Source organism: Puma concolor, chromosome A1, assembly GCF_028749965.1.
Source record: "Puma concolor isolate L17-30 chromosome A1, mPumCon1.1.hap2, whole genome shotgun sequence".
NCBI lineage: Eukaryota > Metazoa > Chordata > Mammalia > Carnivora > Felidae > Puma > Puma concolor.
In genome coordinates this window covers 223,291,725-223,316,635 of record NC_141667.1, presented here as the reverse complement: position 1 = coordinate 223,316,635, position 24,911 = coordinate 223,291,725, and the positions used below count along the sequence as shown (strand labels likewise).

Here is a 24,911-nt window from a genome sequence, read left to right as displayed (position 1 = left end):
GGGGAGGGGCGGACAGAGAGGAAGACACAGAACCTAAAGCAGGGTCCAGGCTCTGAGCTGTCAGCACAGAGCCAGACGTGGGCCTCGAACTCACAAAACATGAGATCATGACCTGAGCCGAAGTCGGATGCTCAACCGACTGAGCCACCGAGGTGCCCCTCAAGTTTCATTTATATTGTGAATTACTTTTCAGTCACTAGCATTACCTGTATATGTGATTCGTTTTCCAATAAATATGTTGCTTTGTTGTCCATTTTATACCAGTATTTGCTGATACCAATGTATTTATTTTTTAGCGATAGATTTTATATTTTATCTTCAGCGTTGGTAGATGTTACTAAATATCCAGAATTTATGATTCCATCTATCAATAAAAGAGGGTTATTTTACGTGCAATGCTTCAGTGTAAAAGAGTGCATAAGCCTTTTTCCAACAAATCTAGGAGGTACCATATATATCTGCAATATGGTAACTGGTGATAATAACAACACTAACTGCCATCACTGAGCACCAAACAATCTATAGGTCTCATTTAATTTTCTGAGTGACATCAGGATTATCCAATGCAAGGTAATTATGTGCCACAGCAGAGGGATGGCACCATGTAAGAAGGAGTCCAGGAAGAGTCGATCAATATTTGGAACTCCAACCAGCCAGGCTGGCAGTGGTATTGGTTGGTACATTAGGATTGTTCCTTGTGAAATATGCCTGCAGAATAAATCCACTTATCCAGCACTTTTAGCTAGTCATTTCAACTTACTTGTGATCCCACCAGCAAAAGTAGCAAATTATTATGAACACCTTTGCCAAGACGATGTACTGGCTGAAAGTTCAGAGGAGAAATGAGCCTAGCTCATTTGGGGCATAGCTTGTCACGACGTTTCCCGATTTGGGTGCAGGATGGGTGGGTGTGTATGGCAGAATGTCAGATGTAATATTTCCCTTCTTTTTTCATAGTTGAGGGAAGAGCTCTTTTGTTACCACACCTTCCTCCACAGGAAATTTTTATCTTTCCCTACTATATAAGTGTATTTCCAGCTAATCTAGGCTATAAACCTAGTCAAATAACAGTATCAAACACAGCCTAAAATAGATGAATGTATGTGTTTATATAAAATAAATGTAGATGTATTAGTATAAATAAGTAATACTTAACTATGTGAAAATCAAGTTGTGGTCTTAGAATACAAAGATGAGTAAGACTTCATCCATGCGTCCAGGGGCTGGTGACCTGGTCAGACTCACAGATAGGTTAACAGATAGTGCAATGTTATTTACAAGGCATTATGTTCAAAGCTGCACAGTCACGGGGGGGGGGTGCGGGGGGGTGCTGTGGGAGCCCAGGTGGAGGAGCTCCTGGGTCACGGTCGCCTCTTCACTAGGTCTTTAGTGCCCAAAGCTGAAGGACAGTGTAAGGTGGGAGGGGCAGGGAGGCACCTGCAGCAGGACACGTATGGGAAACGGGACAGAAGAGGAAGTGGTTTTGTGCCCTTCGGCTCAGACTGTCTAGATGCTTTGCTTTTCCCTCTCTCTGTAAAGTGATTCATTCTCAGCAGATTTATGTGTAAAATTGCTTTGGATCTCAAGTTTATGAAAGAGCAGGATCATGTCATTCTAACATGGATTGTGCGGCGTAAGACATAGAACCAGGATGAAACGGTGCTTAGCAAATAATTTCTGGAGACGACAGAAATGTTTCCAGGCAGAACTGTCCTCAGCCCAAATTCTGAAGCCTCTGAAAATTCCTTGGTTGCCCCACTCCCACCCCTTGCCTTTTCTTTTATATATATATATATATATATATATATATATATATATATACATGTATTTATTTTTGATAGACAGAGAGACACAAGTGGGGGAGGGGCAGAGAGAGAAGGAGACCCAAAATCCGAAGCAGGCTCCAGGCTGCGAGCTGTCAGCTCAGAGCCCGACCTGGGGCTCGAACTCACAAACGCTGAGATCATGACCAGAGCCGGAGTCGGATGCTTAACCGACTGAGCCACCCAGGTGCCCCCCCCAACCCCTTGCCTTTTCATTCTGTCCCTGGGGCTGTGTCTATGCTGCCTTCCGCTCCTCAGAGCCTCCCTGCTCTGGGCTTCACCCAGGCCTGGCACTCTGGCTAAGCCTCTCAAAATTAGGCTTCTTCTCTCCTCACCTACGTGTCAAACTGCCTCTCTCTCATTTATGCCCCAGAATGACAGCTATATAATTCGACTAACTTACCCTAACGGATGAAAGCCCAAATTGCGGTTTATTATAAAGCCGTTGCAAGGAAATTTAATTTTTTTTTTTAATTTTTTTTTCAACATTTTTTATTTATTTTTGGGACAGAGAGAGACAGAGCATAAACGGGGGAGGGGCAGAGAGAGACGGAGACACAGAATCGGAAACAGGCTCCAGGCTCCGAGCCATCAGCCCAGAGCCCGACGCGGGGCTCGAACTCACGGACCGCGAGATCGTGACCTGGCTGAAGTCGGACGCTTAACCGACTGCGCCACCCAGGCGCCCCGGAAATTTAATTTTTAAAAGAAGAGCTTTTACATCCCAATAAACAAAGACTGTAGCTCCAGATGAGATGGCCTTTGTTTTTGCTTTCCTGGCTCTCTCAAATTATGTCCTAGGGAAAGGGCCTCTCTGCCCTTGGGATGTATTTGTAAGGCTCAAGTGCCCTCTGGAGGCAGAAATAATCTCATGCTACATGAAACATTTATGCCCTGGTGTGGGTGTGGGTGTGTATGTGGTGCTGTGTGTGTGGAGGTGTATTTGTGTGGTGTGTGGTATTGTGTGTGTGGGGGGGGGTGGTGTATGTGAGTGTGTGGTCTGTGTGCGTTGGTGTGCATCTGTATTTGGTATGTGGTGTATGTGTGGTATGGTGTGTGGTGTGTGAATGTACATCCCCACCCAAGACTACAACTGATTGGCATCTGATCTGGGGGTTCCCTCCTACCTCCACCTCCCGTTCTAGGCCCCCAGTCCAAGCCACCATCGTCCTGGGCTTTGACCATTTTAAGTCACCTAACGGGCCCCCTTCCTGTCACTCTCACTCTCCTGCAATTTCTTCCCTACCCAGCCACCAAAGCGATCATTAATAACTTAATTCAGACCATCTTTTTCACCTGTTTCAAATCCTGAACTGGCTTCCCATTGCACTTTGACTATTTTTCCCCCAGAGGGTAAGATTTCCCTTCATTGTCACATCAGTCTGACAAATAAGCCTAACACAGCCGGGAACACTGAGCAGGTCAAGCGCCAACACAGAGGCCTGCCAACAGCAGGAGAGAGGAATCCAGTCTGTCTCCACGTCCCCAGCCTGGAAAGATAATTCTATTGGACAAGAGCGAGGGCAGCTGACAAACACAGTAATGCGCTCTGTAGACATTTCGAGCGGAGGAATAGAAAAGCTTCCCAGACGGATTCTGTGCAGGGCAAGGAAATGGGTCTAAGTGCCCTGAATGCCCAGCTCTTGCCTATGGCTCCCACCTCCTGCCCCAACTCTCTCCTCCCCTCACTCACTGCATGCCAGCAACTTGGGCCTGTTCTTCACAGGCACAACACAGCTTTGCTCTAGGATGTTTAGCTTTGGCACGGAATATCCTTTTACCCGGAACATTCTTCTCGAAGGTTGTCCCATGATTGCCTCCTTCACCTCTTTCCAACTTCACTCCACAGCCACCTTGTCAGTAGCGCTGCATCGACTGAAGCCAGTCTTCCCACTCCAGCATGTTCCCACTCCATCGTGTTGCCCGGTTTCACTGCCTTCCTAGTGCTCATCACCTTCTGAAACGATCTCCTTTCATCCACTCGACACATTCACTGAGTGCCTACAGTAGGCTCTGCCTCATGCGGTGGGGCTACATCCGGGCCAAACAGAGAAGCCCTGCCTCGTGGAGTATACACATCTTGTAACCCTTTTGTTTACTTATTTATTGTCAGCCTCCCCCACTAGAATATAAGCTGAGAGCAGAGACCCTGGGCCGCCTTGTTCAGTGATGTATTCTTAGAGTCTAAAACTGCCTAGCACATCATTCATGGTCAATCAATATTGGTTGAAGGAATAAAATGTTTAGATTTTTATTAGGGTACACGGACAACATTTTAAATTCCTATCATTGTGGCAAATTTAATTCATTCAATTAGTATTTAACTATAAAAATAAGGCAGGGACACCTCGGTTAAGTGTCTGTTGATTTTGGCTCAGGTCATGATCTCACAGTTCATGAGTTTGAGCCCCGCACCGGATTCTGTGCTGACAGCACAGAGTCTGGGATTTTCTCCATCTCCCTCTGCCTCTCCCCTTGCTTGTGCGTGCCCTAACTTGCACTCTCTCTAAATAAATAAACATTAAAAAAATAAGGCAAACAAGAAACCTAAGAAACCAACGACCTATAATAATTGTTAGCACTTATTGACCACTTACTATGTGTCGGGCACTGTAGCAAGTGCTTTATATTTTTTGCCTCATCTTACCTTAACAAAATTCCACGACACAGCTAGGATTGTTCTCCCCTTTTGTAAGATGAGGAATTTGGGGCTTAAAGAAGCTGTCCACCATCACAAAGCCATCGAATGAGAGCCAGTCTTCAAGGACAGAACAGTCTGGCTCCATAGTCCATGCCTTCAACCTCCTCTCTGCTCTACACCGTCCACATTTGCATCACAAAGAATGTCTATTCACTGGCTTCCTCTACCACCCTCTGAATAAACTCAACACGCTTAGCAGGGCGTATGGGACCCTCGGAGATCAGCCCTGCTCCTTGCTAGCCTCTTCTGTTACCCTCACCTCCTATCCTGCACTGAACCATCGGGGCTCCTAGACTGCCATGCTCTTTCTCCTTTCTTTTCTTATAATTGTATGGTTTGTTCCCTCCTTTGAAACTCCTACTCATAACTCCTTCTCATACTTTAAGACTCAGCCATTACCTCCTCCAAATATGGCCTTCCTGGTTCCCTGGGCTTGGTTATGTGCCCTTTCCCTGTTGCTCCCTGGCATTCTGAACATGCCTCTACAACACTCAGCCTTCCCTCGCTGCAGTCCCAGCTATTTGGGAGATGAAGCTTCCCTCTTCGCCTCTAAATTTTCAGTGCTTAGCACAAAGCTTGGAACAGAGATGTTGGCTAAATGCTTTGAATGATGGTTATTCATTTGGGGATTGGCTGAATGCCATGTTTTAGTATTTTACACACGGCAGGGAAAGAATCCTATCATAAAGAGAGGGTTGGGGTGCCTGGGTGGCTCAGTTGGTTGAGCGTCCGACTTCAGCTTAGGTCACGATCTCATGATTCGTGAGTTCGAGCCCCACCTAGGGCTCTGCGCTGACAGCTCAGGGCCTGGAGCCTGCTTCGGATTCTGTGTCTCCGTCTCTCTCTCTGCCCCTCCCCCACTCACATTCTGTCTCTCTTTGTCTCTCAAAAATAAATAAATGTTAAAAAAAATTTTTTTTAAAGAGAGGGTTAGAACGTGACGTGGAAGTCTTCACTGGTGAGATCACATGGGCATTGGGGATAGTGGGGATGGGGTAGTACACAGAGCATCGGTGGTAGAACCATATGTCTCCCTCATCCTCACCCCAGAAGATTTATTCTAATCATCCAGCTGGAAAAATAGATGCTGGGATTTTCCCCTCAGGCCATCTGACTCCAGAGCCTCCAATAATCTCTAGGCTATGTTGCCTCAAATATACTGGGCCTTCCAAAGAATGGGTGCATCCCTTGATTTATCCTTTCAGTGGTTGTATCTGTTTTTCCAGAACAATTTTCTGAAAGCACTTTTTATTTTCGCTTTTTAAATTAAGTTTAAAAAAAATCGAACCCAGGCATCTTTCTCCTCCTCCTTGTCCTCATCGTCCTCCTCTTCCTTCTTTCTCCTCCTCCTCGCCCTCCTCCTCTTCCCTCTCCCTCTCCTTCTTCTTCTTTAAAGTTTATTTATTTATTTTGAGCAAGAAAGAGAGCCCACGCACATATGAGTGGGGGAGGGGAAGAGAGAGAGAATCCCAAGCAGGCTCCACACCACCAGCACGGAGCTGGGGTGGGCCTGGAAACCCACAATCTCTGAGGTCATGACCTGAGCCGAAGTCAGATGCTTCACCAGCTGAGCCACCCAGGTGCCCCTAAAAGCACTTTTTAAATGTTTACAAATGACTAAGTGTCTAGTGATGGGTGCACAGAAAGATGAAATGATTTACCCGAGTGTATACACTACTGATAATAGAGCAATTTGCCTCTAGACTCTTAGACTATCTTGTCTTAAAAACAACTCAGCCATTCATTCAATTACTCGTTCTACAAATATTTATCGAGTGCCACAGCATGCCGACTATAGTTCTAGACCAGCAATGTTCAATAAAACTTTCAGTGATATTGAAATTTCCTTATCTATCTTGCCCAATATAGAGGCCACTAGGCACATGTGGGTATTAAGTACTTCAATGTGGCGGGTGCGACTGAGGCCATGAATTTACTTTATTTCATTGTGAGTTCAAGTTAAGTAGCCACATGTAGCGACAGGGTGCCGAAAGGGACAGTATCATTCTAGATGCTAGAGAAATCAGTTAAAAGCAAAGATCCTTGATCTTGCCGAGTTTACATTTTGGGGTGAGGGTAGAGGTGAGAGGGAAAGAGAAAGACAGTGAACAAGAGACATAATAAATAAGTATATGGTATAGCATATACAGTGCAGTATAGAGGAGCTGGTTTGCATTTTAAAGCAGAGTGGTCACATCAGTCTTAGAACTTTCTGATCCTTTGGTTAGGGTAATTAGGTCTGATCCAATTTCAGCTCCAATCTCTCTCCTTCTCTCCTTCCCTTCCTCTTCAGAGTTCAGCTCCCCAAAGATGAGGCAGGAAGGCGACAGAAAAGGCAGGCTTGTCTTTTGAACTGGCCTTGCTCTGGGTCCAGCTGATGCTACTGATCTCTGCCCGGGTGAGGGCCCTTCAGGGAAAGTGGGGTGGGGTTCTCTAGGGGATAGTGTGCAGGTTTCGTCTGGCCCCCTCCATGGTGGAGCACCCCCTCAGACAAGGGCGGCCATACTTCCCTTCTGCTGCCGTTAGCCTACCCCCAACACCTCCTTCAGGTGATGTATTACCTCCTTTGGCTCCCTGGGCAGCCTTTCTGTAACCATATTCTCCTTCATATGCGACCAGGGGGATGGCTGAGAACCCCGATGTCCTTCACCAGGCCACTATCCCTGCAAACCAGCTGGCCAAGCCTCCCTACCTTCAGAAATCTCTCTATGAGAAATAGGCATCAGTCCTTATGTCTGTGAGACTTGTACACTCCTGCTGCCCCAGGACACACAGCAAGCCCTTCCGAGACTCCCTCATCATGCTCACCTCTGCTTGGACAGTAACTGCACCATGGAGGGTACAGACTTGACAGCTCACAAGCCACCAGCTGGGGAGAGAACTAAATATATTCCCTTCCGTTTTTTAAAATGTTATTTACTGTTTTTTAAATCTATCTATCTATCTATCTATCTATCTATCTATCTATCTATCTAGAGTGAGAGAGCATAGGAGAGGGGCAGGGAGAAAGAGGGAGACAGGGAATCCCAAGCAGGCTCTGTACTATCAGCATAGTGCCTGACCCAGGGCTTGATCTCACAAACCATGAGATCAAGACCTGAGCAGAAAGCAAGCGTTGGATGCTTAACCAGCTGAGCCACCCAGGTGCCCCGATTCCCTTCAAACTAACTGGCTGGCTCAGTTGTTTAAGCGTCTGACTCTTGATTTAGGCTCAGGTCATGATCTCATGGTTCATGAGTTTGAGCCCTGCATCGGGCTCTGCGTTGACAGTGCGGAACCTGCTCGGGATTCTCTCTCTCCCCTTCCTCCCCTGCTTGTGCACTCCATCTCTCAAATAAATAAACTTAAAACAAGTTTAAAAAATTACTATTGAAGTGTAGTTGACATACGGTGTTATACTAGTTTCAGAGGTACAACACAGTGATTTGACAATGCTATGCCTCACACAACACTCAAGTGTTGTCACCGTCTGTCACCATACAACGTTATTACAACATTATTGACTCTATTCCCTATGCTGTACTTTTCATCTCTGTGGCTTATTTACCTGATAACTGGAAGTTTGCACTTCTCAATCTATTCCTCCCACCCCTCCCTGCAATCTTTTGGTGACCCACATGATTTTGTGAGGGGAAGGACAGGCATCTCGACAAGCACCCTGCACTCTCCCTGCACCTCTCAGTTTGTCTAGGACTAATGACAAACATGTCCCTGCCACCCAATCCATTTCTCCCCTGGTTCAGACTGTGACAGTGGAGCCTGGACAAGGACAGCTGGGCTGATGCGTGAGAAGGCAGTGGGTCGTGCCACCTCTCAGTCAACTCTACGAGGAGTGGTGCTATTCACTCATCATGGCTCTGTCTAGAAGGCATGAGGTTTAGCACCTCTTCTTAGAGTCTTAGCAGCAGGTTAGGACAAGAGGAATCAGCCTTCTATTACACTTCCTGATGTTAAATCACAAGTGTAATTTGTAACAATATATTAAGTGATCAGTTGATACAACATCCCTGGCACTATAATATAAAGACTTCTTTTTAAAAAAAGTTTAATTACTTGTTTTTGAGACAGAGAGAGAGAAAGGCAGAGAGAATCCCAAGCTGGCTCCGCACTAAACCACCCAGGTGCTCCTAAAGATTTCCTTTTTTAAGGGGCACCTGGGTGGTTCAGTCGGTTAAGCATCCGACTCCTGATTTCGGCTCAGGTCATGATCTAACTGGGAGATCGAGCCCCACGTTGGGCTCTTTGCTGACAGCACAGAACCTGCTTGGCATTCTCTCTCTCCCTCTCTCTCCCACTCACTCTCTCTCTTTTTCTCAAAAGTAAATAAGTAAACATTAAAAAAAGATTATTGTTCATCCTGGCTCTCAAGCCATATTTTATTATCACTATTTTCAAAAATGGTTATGATCTGACATCTAAATGAAAGTGTCAGTGAAGAATATGTATGTGCCTCTAAGAGTTAGTAACTACATACTTCCCATGTCTAAAACAAGTTAGCCTATAGAAAAGTATCCATTGCAGATAGGCCCATTTGTGGGGAAAGAAGATCACAGACACTTACAATGTTCATGGTGGTAAATTGTATGACAGTGATGCAATCCAGCAAATTTATTGCAACGATTCATTTTGACGAGAGTGCCTTAAAACCCACCATGGGCAAAGCCCAGGCCAAGTGAGGAATAAGTCAGTTCTTGTGCCTTAGCAGGGGGCACTAAGTAGATTCCACTACAGGGGGCCTCAGGGCTCAGCAGGTGGCTCCTCCCACCCATCCGGCTGAATCTTCCAGCACCTCTCAGAGCCAGACTGCTGCAATTCTCCAAATGAGTTGTGTTGCTTCCTGCTTTGCTGCCTTTGCACACGCAGTCTCCTCTGTTAAACACACACACACACACACACACACACACACACACACACACACACATCCAACAAGCCCCAACTGGAATCATTTGCCCCCCAGGACAGCAAACTCAGACTTAATCACAGTCTCAGCTTATCCCAGGAATGTGACCTTTCAACAGTCAATATGAAATTTCCTAATCAGCACTAGCAAGGTGATGTCTCCATGTTAAACCCTACTGTTCCATTTCCCCATAGAAGAAGACTACCTGGGCTGAAACAATCCTTTCTTTTCTTTTGCAAGTAACTTCTTGCGACACCTTTCTTCCTATAGAAACCTTCCATTTTGCACAATTCCTCGGAACTCTCCTCTACTTGCCAGATGGAATGCTGCCTGATTCGTGAATTACTTAAAGCCAATTAGATCTTCAGATTCACTTGTTTGAATTTCGTTTTGTAACACCTCTGATGGGAATGCTCAGCCTGTCTGGAGTGGACATGTGTCATGTTCTCTGGCTGCTTGGCATTGTTTTATTTATTTTTAAATATAATTTATTGTCAAATTGGCTAACATGCAGTGTGTACAGTGTGCTCTTGGCTTTGGGAGTAGATTCCCATGATTCATTGCTTACAGACAACACCCAGCACTCATCCCAACAAGTGTCCTCCTCAGTGCCCATCACCCATTTTGCCCTGTGCCCCACCCCCCATCCACCCTCAGTTGGTTCTCTGTATTTAAGAGTCTCTTATGGTTTGCCTCTCTTCCTCTCTTGTTTGCAATTATTTTTTCCCCCTTCCCTTCCCCCCATGGTCTTCTGTTAAGTTTCTCAAGATCCACATGAGCGAAAACATACGATATCTGCCCTTCTCTGACTCATTTCACTCAGCATAATACCCTCCAGTTCCATCCACGTTGCTGCAAATGGCAGGATTTCATTCTTTCTCATTTGCTTGGCATTGCTTTAAAGCCCTGCCTACATTCAGGGAGTTTCCTACCAAGTGACTCCTTCCTCTTCAAGACAAGCCAGAAGTCTCGCGTTCCCGGCCCCCTTTGCAGGTCCGGGTACAGGCACGTGACTCAGGTTCCATCCACCAGCTGCATCTACGTGATTTATCAATTTGGAAATGAGCTAGACAAGGCGATGGACATGGTCTGGCAGCGACCTGTCAGGCAAAGCTGGCGGCAAAGGTGCCCAGCAATAGTTCCCACGCAGAGGCCCTGGCACAAAAGGGACAGTGGTACAGACTACAACGTCTAGAAGCTCTGAAGGAGGTGCACCGTGGTTTCCACGGCAGAACACTTCTGCAGTGTGTTCTGGGATTAGTTTCAAGAAGTTCTTCAGGGTACTCCATCTTCTCATCCAGTGATGGTGAAAGTCACCCAGCATCCTTTTTTTTCGTTTTTGTCTTTTTTTTTTTTTTTTTTTGAGAGAGAGTACATGTGCATACGTGTGCAAGTGGGGGAAGGGCAGAGAGAGAGGGAAATAGGATCCGAAGTACGCTGACAGTAGAGAGCCCAATGTGGGGCTCAAACTCACCCAACTGTGAGATCATGACCTGAGCCAAAGTCCCACGCTCACCCAGGCGCCCCCACCCAGTATCCTTTTAATAAATTGTTCCTGTGCTCCAGAGCTGGCTTCTGTTGATGGCAACTAAGAGTTCTGAGTGACATATCAACAGGCTTTCCTCCTAAGGGGCCATTTGTCTTTCAAAACCCACCCTGACATGGGGGGCCCCTGGGGGCCTCCCCGGAAACCCTCTTTTCCATCATTTATTCCCTTCTCTGGGATGCCGTGCTACCCACACCCCTCTCGCTGCATATCCTCCCCAAATTCTAATTATTTGTTCCTTCCTCCTCTCCTTGGATGGAGGTTTCTCTGAGGCTAGCAATTGTCTCTTTAATTTCTGTATTTCCAGCACTTAGTGTGGGTTGACACAGAGCCAATCAGTGCTAAATGAACATTTGTTACTGATAGGAAGCAGTGAACGGATTTGTTTGGGAGAACTAGGGATCATGAAAAGGCTTTTGAGGTGCCTGTGTCTAGTACAGGTCTTGGTAAATAGCAGGGGGGGTTCAACAGGTAGAAATTGTTGGGACTCTCCAGTTGCAGCCCATGGGGACATACAGTGTGCTCTTTAAAAATTATTATATCCCGGGGCGCCTGGGTGGCGCAGTCGGTTAAGCGTCCGACTTCAGCCAGGTCACGATCTCGCGGTCCTTGAGTTCGAGCCCTGCATCAGGCTCTGGGCTGATGGCTCAGAGCGTGGAGCCTGTTTCCGATTCTGTGTCTCCCTCTCTCTGCCCCTCCCCCGTTCATGCTCTGTCTCTCTCTGTCCCAAAAATAAATAAACGTTGAAAAAAAAATTAAAAAAAAAAATTATTATATCCCTAAGCAGTTCCCCATATGCTTACTATGCTTTGGGGGACATTCCTGATTACCTAACAGAAATATGCCCCCCCCTTCCCACCTGGGTCTGCAGTGATGATGTTTTAGGCAAGGTGGGCCTCTCACACAGTCCCAAGTGGGTAAGTCATCATTGGTCAAAAAAAGGGGTCGACAAACCAAAGCCTGCTAGCCAGATCTGGCCTGCCATTTCTTTTTGTATGGCCCGAACCATACAAAATGTTTTTTAAAGTTTTAAAGTTGAAAAAAATCAAAATAAAATAATATTTTGTGACAGGTAAAATTACATGAAATTCAAATTTCAATGCTCATAAAGTTCTTCTCTGACTTATTTGGCTTAGCATGGTACACTCTAGCTGTATCCACATCATCGCAAATGGCAAGATCTCATTCTTTTCGATGGCTGAGTAATATTCCATTGTATAGATATACCACTTCTTTATCCATTCATTAGTCGATGGACATTTAGGCTCTTTCCATAGTTCGCCTATTGATAGCGCCACTATAAACACCAAGGTGCCTGTAGCCCTTCGAATCTCTCTTTTTGTATCCTTCGGGTAAATAACGAGTGGTGCAATTGCTGAGTATTAGGAGGTCACTTGTTGTAATGAACACTGGATGTTGTACGTAAGTGATGAACCACTAAATTCTGCTCCTGAAGCCAGTACTGCACTGTATGTTAACTAGAATTTAAATAAAAACTGGAAAAGAAAAATAAAAACTTTAAAAAAGTTCTGTTGGAACACAACCTACTTACCTCTTTACCATGTCTATGGCTGCTTTTGTTTACAACAGCAGAGTTGAATAGATGTGACAGGGATTGCATGCCCTGCAAAATACTTCCTGAAATATTTACCAGCTGGTTGGTCCTTTTCAGAAGTTTGCTTGCTGACCCCTGTTCTAAACCAAATATGGTAATTCCATTCTCTTCCCAGTGTTTATGTTTGGGCAAGCATGAGACTCAGTTCTGGGCTAATACAAGGGGAAGCTTAACAGGGGAACTCCGGGAAGGATTTTTTGTGTGATAAAAAGGATATGGACAAGGTTTCCTTCCTGCCTTTGTGTGTTGCATGTGAAGGTGTAATAGAGCTATGGCAGCCATTTTGTGATCATGAGCGAAAAGTCAAGAGAATCACAGAGAAGCTGACCGAGATACTTTTGAGCTATTAAATTAACCAACTCTGGAACTTCCTATTTCTAGACTTCTTTTTATATGCAAAATAAATATATTAACAGTAGTTGGGCGTTCTTTTACTTGTGGCCAAATATACCCTAAAACATATGATTTAAGAAAATTATTTTTTAAATTATGTCATAGTATTTCCTCTTATTGATGATCCATTGAATCGTATCCATTTATGGGCATTTATCCTAAGTCTTTGCTATTATAAATTATGTCTTTAAAAATATTTATGTGACAAATTCAAATCTAAGACTCGTGAAATATGCATCTCAGGTGATTTTCTTTCTTTCTTTCTTTCTTTCTTTCTTTCTTTCTTTCTTTCTTTCTTTCTTTCTTTCTTTCTTTCTTTCTTCGCTTGCTTATACCCTTAAAAGCTGTCAAGGAAAAGACAAAAGAAATTCCCCCAACCTTAAAATATTGTCTTAACAAAATCTTTCATGGTATACAAAATACCCTCTTATTCCACATAGATGAAAAAATCCAAATCCATGTTTTTTGCAAATACAAACTCTACTTGATTCCAAAAAAGATTTGAGAGAGTCTTCAGTAAATGTTACATCAGCAGCCAACAATATTCAATGGGATTTGTGTAATGGGAGTTGTGTAATCAAAGCATTTGTTCTTCATTCTCATTAATTAAAAGTACCCTTGAATCAGAGATGATTTACATTTTTGAATTATTTGCAACTCCAATTAACACTTTGTTCAAACACATCCACATGGTATTAGGGCCAAAACGCTTTAAATAATGAAATTATTTCTCCTTTTGGTATCATTAACTAGTGCATTGTGAAATACTGTTGAAATAGCAAAGTCTCCCTTCTCCACGTTAGCTACTCTGTCCCCTCACCTCTGACCTGCGTTACACCTGCCCCCCCAGCACACTGTCAGCTGCACTAATGCCCCTGGATTACACAATCCCAAGTGCAGCAAACAACCACTGGAGGAAAGGGGTCAGTGCACCGACTTGCTTGTTGTTTGGAACCCAGATCTGAGATGTCACTGGATGAACCTACCTATATTGACAGCAGGGATGCAAGAATCTAAAGTCCTTGTTCTCAAGAGGCCATCGGATTCCTGGGGAATTACCCTCAGAACAAAGTTCGCGCGGTCACTTTCATGATTTAATGCCAAGCAGGTGATTTTTTCCAATCAGTTCTCTCTCAGCTTCTGTGAGCTGTTAAGCTTTTCAACACCTTGTAACTGTGCCTCTATTCCTAAAGCAAAGATAACAGAAGGAGCCACTCCTGTGAGGGATTTTCAGCTGCGGAGGTGATTTTATACAATATCATGCAGGGAGACCTATTTCAGGAGAAACAACTGGTTCCTGAAACCCTCTGGCTTTTAAGAGGAAGCCTTCTGGGAGGTATTACTGTGGAGGGTCACAGTTACGAACATCAACTTCAGATTGGACAGAACTTTGTGGAGTCCCAGCTCTTTCATTAGTACCTATATAAATTTGGGCAAGTGTTGAGCCTCAGTTTCCTTCACGAGCATCATTGGTGCCAGCCAGGGGTAAGGCACCAGGATGCTGCAAGGAAGACAACAGGGCAGAGGCTATCGGGTGAGAGTTTGTGCAAAAAAGGTAACTTCGTAAGTTAGGGGTTAAAATGTTGCACAAATGTTTCCTGGTTGTTTCTCTTAAATTCACGGGAATAAATGGAAGCTAAGGTTGTTGAGGAGAGGCGAGGGAGAGAAGAAATGTAGCAGGAGCGAGGAGAGCCTGGAATAGCCTTTGAGAGAGTAGAAGAAGAGGCTCAAGGGAGACAGGACAAAGCATGAGACTGGCTGGGCGCTCAGCAAGGGTGCATGCGGTGAACTGGAGAAGCCTCTGCCCTCACGGTGGATTGCCCCAGCAGGCTCCCAAAGCAGCAGTGGCCCACGTGGTGGACTGTTCCTCCAGGATCACAGAGATCAGAGGCCGTGACGCTGTCGCGTGAAGGCTGGGGTTTGAAAAGGTTAAATGGCTCATTAAAAGTCATACAGATTTTTACCAAAGTATGCTGGCTCCAAGTTCAGTGCTTTTTCCAATCTGTAACTGCGGATCTGGATCTGCCCTTAATTAGGGTTCCTTTGGACCTCATTCTAGTTTGCAAAAGCCACTGGACCAGGGGATACTGAAAGTCCCTTAGTCCTATGGGGTCTTCTAACTGTAGGTTCTGCTCCTTAGTCTGCTTCCCACCAGTTACGTCACAAGCCACTTTGGACAAGTATTTCAAACTCCCTGGCTTATTTCTATAATTGCATTCTGTTTCAGAAGTTTGACTTCTAAAGTGCTGATTCTGTGAAAAGTCAGTTTTGTGCTGTTTTGAGGAGTGCCCCCATTGATCAGGGGTCTGGTACCTTCATGGCACCACCTACCAAAGGAAGGTCTAGTCCCTCCTGCATTCACCTTAAGCACTAACACAAGTCACGTGGAATATTTGAGTCCCTGCCTCCTGCCCCCATCACTTTAACTTACATTGGCATTAGCCACATGCCGCATCCAAACAGGGCAAACACAGATTGTAAAAGAAAAAGACAGCATGGTTTAAGGAAGAAAACAGTGTAGAAAATGAGAATAAACGCATGAAGACTGAACCAAAGGAATCAGAAGGCTATGACCGAGTTACACTGAGCAGCTGGAAGCAACGCTAGACCAAGTTGTTTCCAATTGAGTAGGTGTTGGCTCTTTGGTTTAGGACACTAGAGAAAATTCCTTTACTCCCAGTATAAAAGATTCCTTGAATAGTGCTTTTTCATAAAATGTCGGAGAGCCATAGAAATAGCCTATAATTCATTAGAACTAAAAGATCAGAGAGGCCGACTGACAGCTAGCTTTCATCGGTGGGTGTACTTTCTCCAATGTGATTGGTGAAAGTGGAATTCCGTGCGGTAGGCAGAATGGGAAAAATTGTGTGTGTGTGTGTGTTTATGGCAGTATACGAATGTGTTTTTATCACTACAGTTTCCAGTACTTTTGTACTCAATTATAGTTTTTTTTTTTCAATTATAGTTTAAAATTGAGGCCTTGAGCCCCACCAAGGTAACCCAGCCTAAAGACTCAGTGGGTCCTCCTAACTCCTGACACCCCCAGCCCCCGCCCCGAGGTCTAACTGTGGTCTTGCCTCTCACGAGGGACCCGGGAACCTGGAAGAAGAAAGGCAACCGGGACTCCGAGACCGCTGCCCGCCCGCCCGCTCCCGCGCTCCCGGCGCCCGGGACCCGCGAGCTGCGCGGCCCGAGCGCGCCCGCCTCCGCCGCGGACTTCCGCTTCCCCCGCCCCCCGCCGCCGCCGCCGCCGCCGCCGCCGGGGCGCTCCTGGGCCCGCGGGGTCGCCGCCCCGTGTGCTCCCGCGCGGGAGGGCGGGGCGGAGGGCCGGCCTGCGGCCGCCGCGAGTGTTAAGCGGCCGCCCCGAGCCGCGGAGGTAGAGCCGGGAGCCAGCGGCGGAGCCCGAGCACGACGCGGCCAGCCGGCGCAGCGGTGAGCGCAGCCCCGGCCGGCGCTCCGGGCTGCAGGGAGCCCGCGGGGAGGAGGGAGCGGGACTCGGACGGGCCTCCGCGCCCGGGCGGCGTGACCTTCCCCGGCAGCCGGGCAGGGCTCAGGGGTCCGCGGCCCGGCGCGCCGCACACGTGCCCAGGGACCCGCGGGAGCTGCCGGCCGGGGCTCGCCGGAGACTCGCGGGCTCCGCGGCCTCCTCCCCGCGGTGCTCACCTGCTGGGAACGTTGCCCCCTTTGCTCCCTCCGAGTATCATCAGGCCTCCGGGCGCCGCGCCGCCGGTGCTCCAGCCCGGGGTGGGGGTTGGGGTGGGGGACGGAGGCGCTTATGAATGGGAGACTCCTGCAGGTTGTTGGGGGCAGAGTCAGCGAACGCTGAAGCTGGGAAGAGAAAGTTGGGAGCGGTCTCCCTGAGCTGCCCCTGTGCCCGCCAGGACCCCGAGCCCCGGAGCAGGAGCGCCTGCCTGGCCGGCGTCCCAGCGGCCAGACGGGTGGGCATCGCAGCGCCTGGTGCCCCGGCTCTAGTGACCTGGCGGGCGGGCGGCCTCCTCCCGCGCCAGCTTTGGCCTGAGGCTGGAGTCTTTCCTCAGTGCGCGGAGTTACCTGGCGGAGAACGCGACCTCAGAGGATTCTCCCGACCGAGAAATTAATTTCCCCAGGGAACGAGACAAGGCCTGTTTGGCTCTGTTGTTTGTCTCTCCTGGAGTCGGACTCGCGTGTCCTTTGCAGGAGGGGTAAAGGGACGCTGAAAGGATTCAGCTTTTCAACAGGCTCAGGAATGAGTTTTAACTCCTGCTGACCAGTCTTGCCTCCCTCGGGGCGAGCCGTATGTCCTCTTCAAGACTTCTTGAAGCCTTCTTAAATTACACAATAATTTAAGTCCGTTGCCCACGCGTTCTGAGTTGGTCTGTTCCCACCACTGTTTAGTGTCCTAATCTAGAAGTCGTTATTTGTAGGATTCAATGTGTTTAAGTTTGGCTTACCTGCAGGGGTTGAATTCACACTGACGACACAGTACGGTCTATGCCTGCCTTTCTTTGTGAATTAAGAAATGTCCACACCCAAATAATTGACCACTCTGAGAAGCCACATTGGTTGGGCCCTGTGGGACTCTTCTCTCCGTGTGCTTCCATTTTTCCTCTAAAACGCAAGGTTCAGTGTTTATTTTTTTCCTTTTTGGTCAGGTTGGAATACTGTGGAATTAAATACTGGTTGGTAAGCACAGACCCAAAAGGCAAGACTTGAGTTGAGGCCACTGACTACTTATAAAACCTTGGAAAAGCCCTTGCTTACTGGCCTCAGTTTTCCATCTGGAAAAGGGGGAGATTGGATTAGGACCCTGATATCCTTCTCGAGGTACCGGATGGCCACCACCTTATCAGCTTTATTTTTTCCTTAACTAATCCCTATGCCTAATGTGGGGCTTGAACTCAAGACCCTGAGATCAAGAGTCCCCTGCTCCACGGACTGAGCCAGCCAGGCTCCTCCCACCTCATAAGCTTTAGTTATTGATCCTGCCTCTCCAGTCTTATCAACACAAAACCCATGTCTCGTCTAACTTAGTTGCTTTTTCAAGTCCAGTACTGTGCTTTTGTGGTTGCAGTTTTTGGTAAAGAAATCGAGATTCTTAGTGTCTGGTCATTGGCAACATGCTTCAAGTGGCTAAACTTGTGAGTGGATAAAATTCTTTTCTGCTGATGTTTAGGCTGACATTGGCCTTCATTAATGATCCAGCCGGCCCACCACCCTCTGAGAGGTGGCCTGATGAGCACAAAGGTCTTTAGTGTGATGAATAAAAATTGTTCTTTGTTATTCACAGATAAGTCACTTACATAGCTTGAAAACCCCACAGAATTGGTTGCTGAATTGGTTATCTTAATATTCTGTCAATGAGCCACCTTTCCTTTTTTTAATCCATATTTATAAAGTCCCTCCCTCTGCAATAGGTGATTTTTGTGTAAAGGCAGAGGAGTAAACTCTAGTCCTCCCAAACTTCTTGGGATCTAGCACAAGCCTGCTGAATCATGATCATTAGCACAGAGGCCTGGGTAACTGAGTATTAAGTGCCCCAGTGATTCTTATCAAGCAAATTGAGCACACAATTGACCAGGTGTTACTTTTCAAATGTGGTTGGGGGCTCAGTCATTATCAGCCTCCTCTCGCAGCTCGTCATGACTGGCAGGGTTTCTGGTCCCGCGTGAGGCCTATCTCATCAGAATCTAGTTTCACGAGGTCCCCAGGTGATTTGTGTATACGTTTATGGTTGAGAAACTCTGGAAGGGACTATGATGATCATGTTTGGTGCTATGCTTCATAGCTCTAAGAACACCTGTCCCATGTCACTATTTGTGATTGCCTTTGTATTATAATACTTCTATTACTCACTTTTTATATGTGGGGACCCCTAGCTTTAGGGGCCCAAGGGGCCACACTGCTGGTGGCAGAGCGGGCATTCAGACCCAGGCATGTGTCACCCTCCGGTGCTCCTAACCCATTCCTTTACAGACCTACCGTTTCGTGACTTCCTTTTAGGGACCCAACACAGGCTGCTGTCTGAATTTAGAGCTGAGCCTAGTGGACTGATAGCTCCACTTAGGGCTCTGAAAAACTAGTTCGATGTGGCTTGGGTGTCTGTAGTATTTGGCATTAATTTGTAGGCTTTTCAGAAAGGTCGGTTGAAATGCCCCTCCCCCCACCCCTCCCACCAGTGGCTATAGCATTGATACTCCATTTTTTGACTTGTGAGTTTTTTATGAGGAGGTGGTGGGTGGGGAGAACGGGAAGCCAATTTCTAAGCTGCACTGACACTTTTGGCTGCCTTTCTTTGGAGAAATGTAGAGCCGATCTCCTGGCTCCCAGAAGTTGAGGTCCCAGTAGATGGTGAGCTGCGGAGGCCCCACTGATGGAGAGCTCTTGTCTCCTCTCAGGGATATGAGACATCCATCATAAGCTCCAGAGAGTTGCCTTCTACGGAGCCCAGCAGAGGAGTGGGCAAACATGAAGTCCAGTCCTGCCATCCAAGCTGCCATTGACCTTACAGCGGGGGCCGCAGGTAATTCCAGGGAAAACCTCATCCTCTATTCCTCAAGTACCTGCTACGAGTGAGCTCCAGTGAAAGGGCGAAGAAAAGATTACCTTTGCCACTCCAGAAGCAACAGGCTTTCGCCTTGGAGTGGATCCATTTAACGGATGTGTAATACTGTGTTCCAAGAACGGCAGAAGGTAGAGTAGTTCCCTTACAGTAAAACTTTGAGTCAGGGTGCAGAGTGGGAATGTCCTCAGTTTACAGCCAGAAACCCTCACAGCTCAAAGCTGAAGTCGCTTGTCCATTGTCACACGGCTGGGATATGCAGGTGATATGGGATTTTACTCCAAGCCTGGCAATCAATCTGCAGAGCCCTTGTAGTCCCGGATCACACTGTGCCACCTCTCCAGGGAAATCCCAGTTACTGCCCTTATTACTGCCAACGACAGGAAGGAGGACACCCTTTAGAAATGTCTTTGGTAAATGAAATTGATATTTGATGGTTTCTGCAGCCCTAAAAGGAAAGGAGAGGCCCTAGGATTTGCCAGGGAATGGTGGGCTGGACTGGGGCCGAGCCCCAGAGTCGACTGCAGCCCCATAGGGCACAAGTACTCTTGGGCTGTGCTTGTAACACACAAGCCACTCTCTAGAAAGATTACCATTGCTCAGCCTGAGGTCAGTAATTGGAAGTGCATGTGTAGTAACTTGGTTCTCTAGGTTCCTGTGTTATTTTAGGGGCAGAGAAGTGCTGGGATGCTATTTCCCAGATGAGAACCCTGGTTTACCCTTGCCCCTTGTACTGATTCTTCTAATGGGTCGCAGCTCCTGGGAGTGGAGAGGCCAAGAGGGGTGGGTTGCCCATTGTCCTCTTATCCAGTGGGACCTCCTGGGTCAACACACCAAGTGGGCTGCCACCTGTCATCCTGTCATTCCCTTAATTGTGAAGAAAGTCACAGTTCTGATGAACCAAGGGTCGACCGAGGTAGGCTAACAAGGAAGGCTATAGACCGTGCATTGTAGACACTAGTAAGTACAGGCACCAGCTTCCAGGTTGAGACCCCAGGAGGGTCCTGGTCCAGGAGTAGGGGAAACTAAGTGCTGCCTAGGTTTTGCCCCGCTGGCCTCTTGGCTGCTGAGTGCCTTTGGGTCGGTCCCTTCCCCGACTGCAACCCTTGACCACATGTTCCATCCCCCACCCCACTCCCCACGCCACATTGGGAAGGCACCATGGGAACGGTGGACCCATTTGCCTACCTCTGGCACCTTCTTAACAGTCCTGTGAATGCTCTGGGCTCAGTTTTTGTCTCTGTCACAGGAGGGTATTTAACCACATGAAAAATTCTCAGCTTTTGGAATTAAATGTCCCTCAGTCAGTCTATCAAAGATGTAGAATCTGCTGTGATAGGATTTTCTTTTTCCTATGAAGGCTTTTCTGTGTGGACAGGTGTTTGGGTGCCACATTTATAATTTACAGTACATTTAAAAAAAATTTTTTTTTTAAGTATATTTTTGAGATAGAGACACAGCATGAATGGGGAGGGTCAGAGAGAGAGGGAGACACAGAATCTGAAACAGGCTCCAGGCTCTGAGCAGCCAGCACAGAGCCCGATGTGGGGCTCGAACTCACGGACAGTGAGATCGTGACCTGAGCCGAAGTCAGACGCTCAACCGACTGAGCCACCCAGGTGCCCCCCTTTTTTTGTTTTAATTTTTTTTTTAAGTTTATTTTTGAGACGGAGACAGAGCATGAACGGGGGAGGGTCAGAGAGAGAGGACAGTATATTTTAAAGATCTAAGTTGCAAGGGTATTGTTGGGAGTCTAGCGTGTAAGGCACTTGCTGGTGGACATGCTTTGTTTTTAATCATAGTATTAACATGTTTTGGGCCCTTACGTGTATAGCATTTAATTATCCTGATGACTATGTAGGATTTCTTCCTGCACTGGTAACACAGGGTCACCCCTCACTGATGTAGATTGCCCTGTATTTACCTTTAGAGGACAACAGGCTCCTTTGCAGGGGTCTGTGCTCTAAGCCAGCAGTGCTGGCAGAGGAGGCTCCTGTTAGTGATCTGGGAACTCCCTCTGCTGGGAGGTGTGTGCAGTGCCAACAGGAGGCCACAGCCCCACTTTGGAGGGGTCTCAGTCTCCCAATGATGGAGCTAGAAGGGCCTTTAGAAGAGACCATTGGTTCTAACGCTCACTGTATATGTAGAAAAGAGACCCAGAGAGGGACAGTGGATTTGGTCATGATTGCACAGCTAGATGGTGTCAAGACAGTGCTAGGACCTTGGATGCTTGGTTCCTTGACAGCCCTATTGCCTTTGTTTTAATACTATGTAATGGGCCAACAGCCCTCCTGGGGGTAGAGGTTAGTCTGGAGCCTTTGCCGCCCGGCTCTCTGGATAGGACATCGGGCCATCGTGGTCTGAGGTGATCTAGGTGTAGCATACCTGTGTTCTTCTCTGTGTGCCTCCTTTTCTCTGAAACAGACCTCTCCCATCTGGCAGGTTTTGGGTCCAGCTCATCTACTGTAAAGTGCTGGGAAGCTGTCACTGCCTGTCAGAAGCTAGTATAGGAGAAATTCCAGGAAGAAACCAAGAACTCTAAGCAGCTAGGGTGGGGGAGGGTCTGGAGAAGATAGTTAAGTAATTGGATGATGTTGAAATGAGGCAGTGTGGAGCTCAAAAGTTAAATTGCCTTAAAGGGTAACCTTGGTCTTCCTTGACTGCTCTGTTGCTGTCTGCCTTAACTAGTGTAGTTTGGGAATGTGACATTTTCGATCATTGGCATTTATCCTCTCAAATGCCAAAATTAAAAATAAGCCAAAATCCTTTTTTCCTTATTGAAATATGGTTAACATCTATTAATTTCAGGGGTGCAGCATAGTGATTTGACAGTTGTATAGTGTGCACCATACGTGTGGTCAGCTTCTGTCCCCATACAAAGTTGTTAAAATATTATAGACTGTAATTTTCATCTCCATGACTTATTTTATACATGGAAGTTTGTATCTCTCAGTCCCCTTACCTGTTTCGTCCACCCACCTCCCCTCTGGCAACCACCAGTTCTCTGTATTTAAGAGTGTGTGTATGTTCTTTAGATTCCACATAAGTGAAATGGTATTTGTCTTTCTCTGACTACAATTTCACTTAACATAATACCCTCTAGGTCTATCCATGTTGTCGCAAATGGGAAGATCTCCTTCTCTTTTATGGCTGAGTAATATTCCATTGCATGTGTGTATATATATGTGTGTGTGTGTGTGTGTGTATATATATATATATAGGCAATTAACCCATTTTTACTGTAGAAAGAAACCTAGGTAAAAGGATTACTTCACCTAGTCCTGCCATTCATAATTAGTTCACACCGAGTATGTATCTTTCCATATTTCTGTGGACATACACATGTATAAGTACTTGTACAAAGATAGGAACATACTATGAATATCTTGGTGTCAGTTTAAACCTGTATCTTATTGTATGTGCACATAGGTCTGTACGATTAAGACTGCATTCCTACTGCTGTAGGGATACACCAAAATTTAATTACTCGTCACTGGACATTTTTGTTTCACGAATATTTACACATTGTAAACTCCCTTAAAACAATATCTTTGTGGTATAATTATTTCCTTAGGACAAAGTCCTAGAAATGGAATTGCAGGGTTTAAGAGATTATGAGCATTTGTAAGGCTTTATAACCTCTTTGGTGTGTATCTGTTTTCTCTCTTCCAAACAATTTCCTCTCTGCGGTGAATACCCAGTCTACAGCTTTCAGCATAGGTGAAGACAGCCCGAACACCCCACTGACACTTGTGTTCAGTCCGTCAGCCTTCAGGTAGTTGAGCAGCCGCCACATGACCTGGAATGCAGATATGTTGTTCTCTTGACACCACAGGGGCAATATGGAATATCCTTCTCTTGAGGGATATTTTCACCGAAGATCCAGATGGGTGCAATCCCTCAGCCATATCTGAGAATCTGTTCTGGCTCACGGGCTATTTTACTTATTTATTTTTAATTTTTTTTAATCTTTATTTTTGAGAGAGAGAAAGAGACAGCACAAGCGGGGGGAGGGGCAGAGAGAGAGGGAGACACAGAACTGGAAACCGGCTCCAGCCTCCAAGCTGTCAGCACAGAGCCTGACGTGGGGCTGGAACTCCCAGACCGCGAGATCATGACTGGAGCCAAAGTCCGATGCTTAATTGACTGAGCCACCCAGGCGCCCCTCAAGGGCTATTTTATTTTTAAACTTCTGGAAAATTTTATCTTCCTTGGATTTTTGTTTTGCCATGGAATCCAATTCTTCAGGTATTCATGGTTCCCATAATTTCTGATTCATTTGCTTTTTCAACAACTTCAGGTGTAATCTCATCTTGTTTCTATTACGATTCCAAATTCTGGAAAAAAGTTGTGGTCTGGAATTGTTCTGTCCAAATAATCTGATTGTGTGTAAGCCTGCTTATGTCCCAGTCTCCAGTCTAAGGGCCTGACGCTCCTTGTGCAATAATGTGCCTTGGGACGTCTGGAGCATGTTTCGGGGCCTACACAGCCACAAACCCTTCAGAGATGAGCATCAGACTTGAGCTGGAGGCACACAGACTCACCTGTCTCTGGATGAAGTGTCCTCAGAAGGTGGCTCATATGTGTACAAGTCATTTTTCCAAGGTAGCTGATTTCTAAAAACAATTGATTAACTCAAAAGCTGGGGCCCAGAATGCGCAAGGGAGCGGGGTGGGGGTGGGGACCGGGCGCTGCGCGGGACCACGCCCCCTTCACCTTGGCTGGCCCCTACCTTGCCAGACCAGCCGCCTTCCCTGCCTGCCGCGTGGGCCTGCGCATCATGGTGGCGCCCGGCAGCAGAAGAGGAAGAGGCCGCGGCGGAAGGCGTCGGTGCAGTCGGCAGCTGCGGTGGAGCGGCAGCGAGAAGGCCAGCTCCTCTGGCCCTGGCAGCCCCGCCTCCCACCTTGCTTGGGAACTGCCGGCTGCCACGTGGGCCCTGCCTCCGTGAAGCCTAACTCAGGCGGCGGCCACTGGCCGCCACCATGGAGCCTGAGGGGCCACCTTTATCGCCACCTCTTTGCCTCTTCATCCGCCAGTGGGCGCTTGGGTTATCCATATCTTGGCTATTCTAATAATGCAGGGAACCTAGGGGTGTATGTATCTTTTTGAATTAGTGTTTTTGGTTTTCCTGGGTAAATAGCCAGTAATGGAATGGATGGATCACATGGTATTTCTGTTTTTAACTTTTTGAGGAACCCACCAACATGCTTTTTTCCCTTGTGGCTGCACTGATGTACATTCCCACTAATAGTGTTTAAGAGTTTCTTCGTCTCTACATCCTTGCCAACGCTGGTTATTTCTTGTGTTTTTGATTCTACCCATTCTGATAGGTATTAGGTCATATCTCGTTGTGGTTTGGATTTGCTTTTCCCTGATTAGTGATGCTGAGCATCTT

The 24,911-nt window shown here is 46.8% G+C and overlaps 1 protein-coding gene across 5 annotated transcripts in view; it reads left to right on the top strand.

Annotated features, from left to right (window-relative positions):
• The window catches only part of SLC25A15 (solute carrier family 25 member 15), a 62,896-nt gene that overhangs the window by 9,196 nt on the left and 28,789 nt on the right, over positions 1 to 24,911 (top strand). For 2 of the 5 annotated variants that reach the window (XM_086712977.1, XM_086712970.1), the window contains exon 2: positions 19,353 to 19,477. In XM_086712977.1, coding sequence (XP_086569103.1) covers positions 19,423 to 19,477 — 55 coding nt within the window. In that variant the 5' untranslated portion in view covers positions 19,353 to 19,422. The other 3 variants (XM_086712965.1, XM_086712987.1, XM_025924050.2) reach the window with 3 other exon arrangements.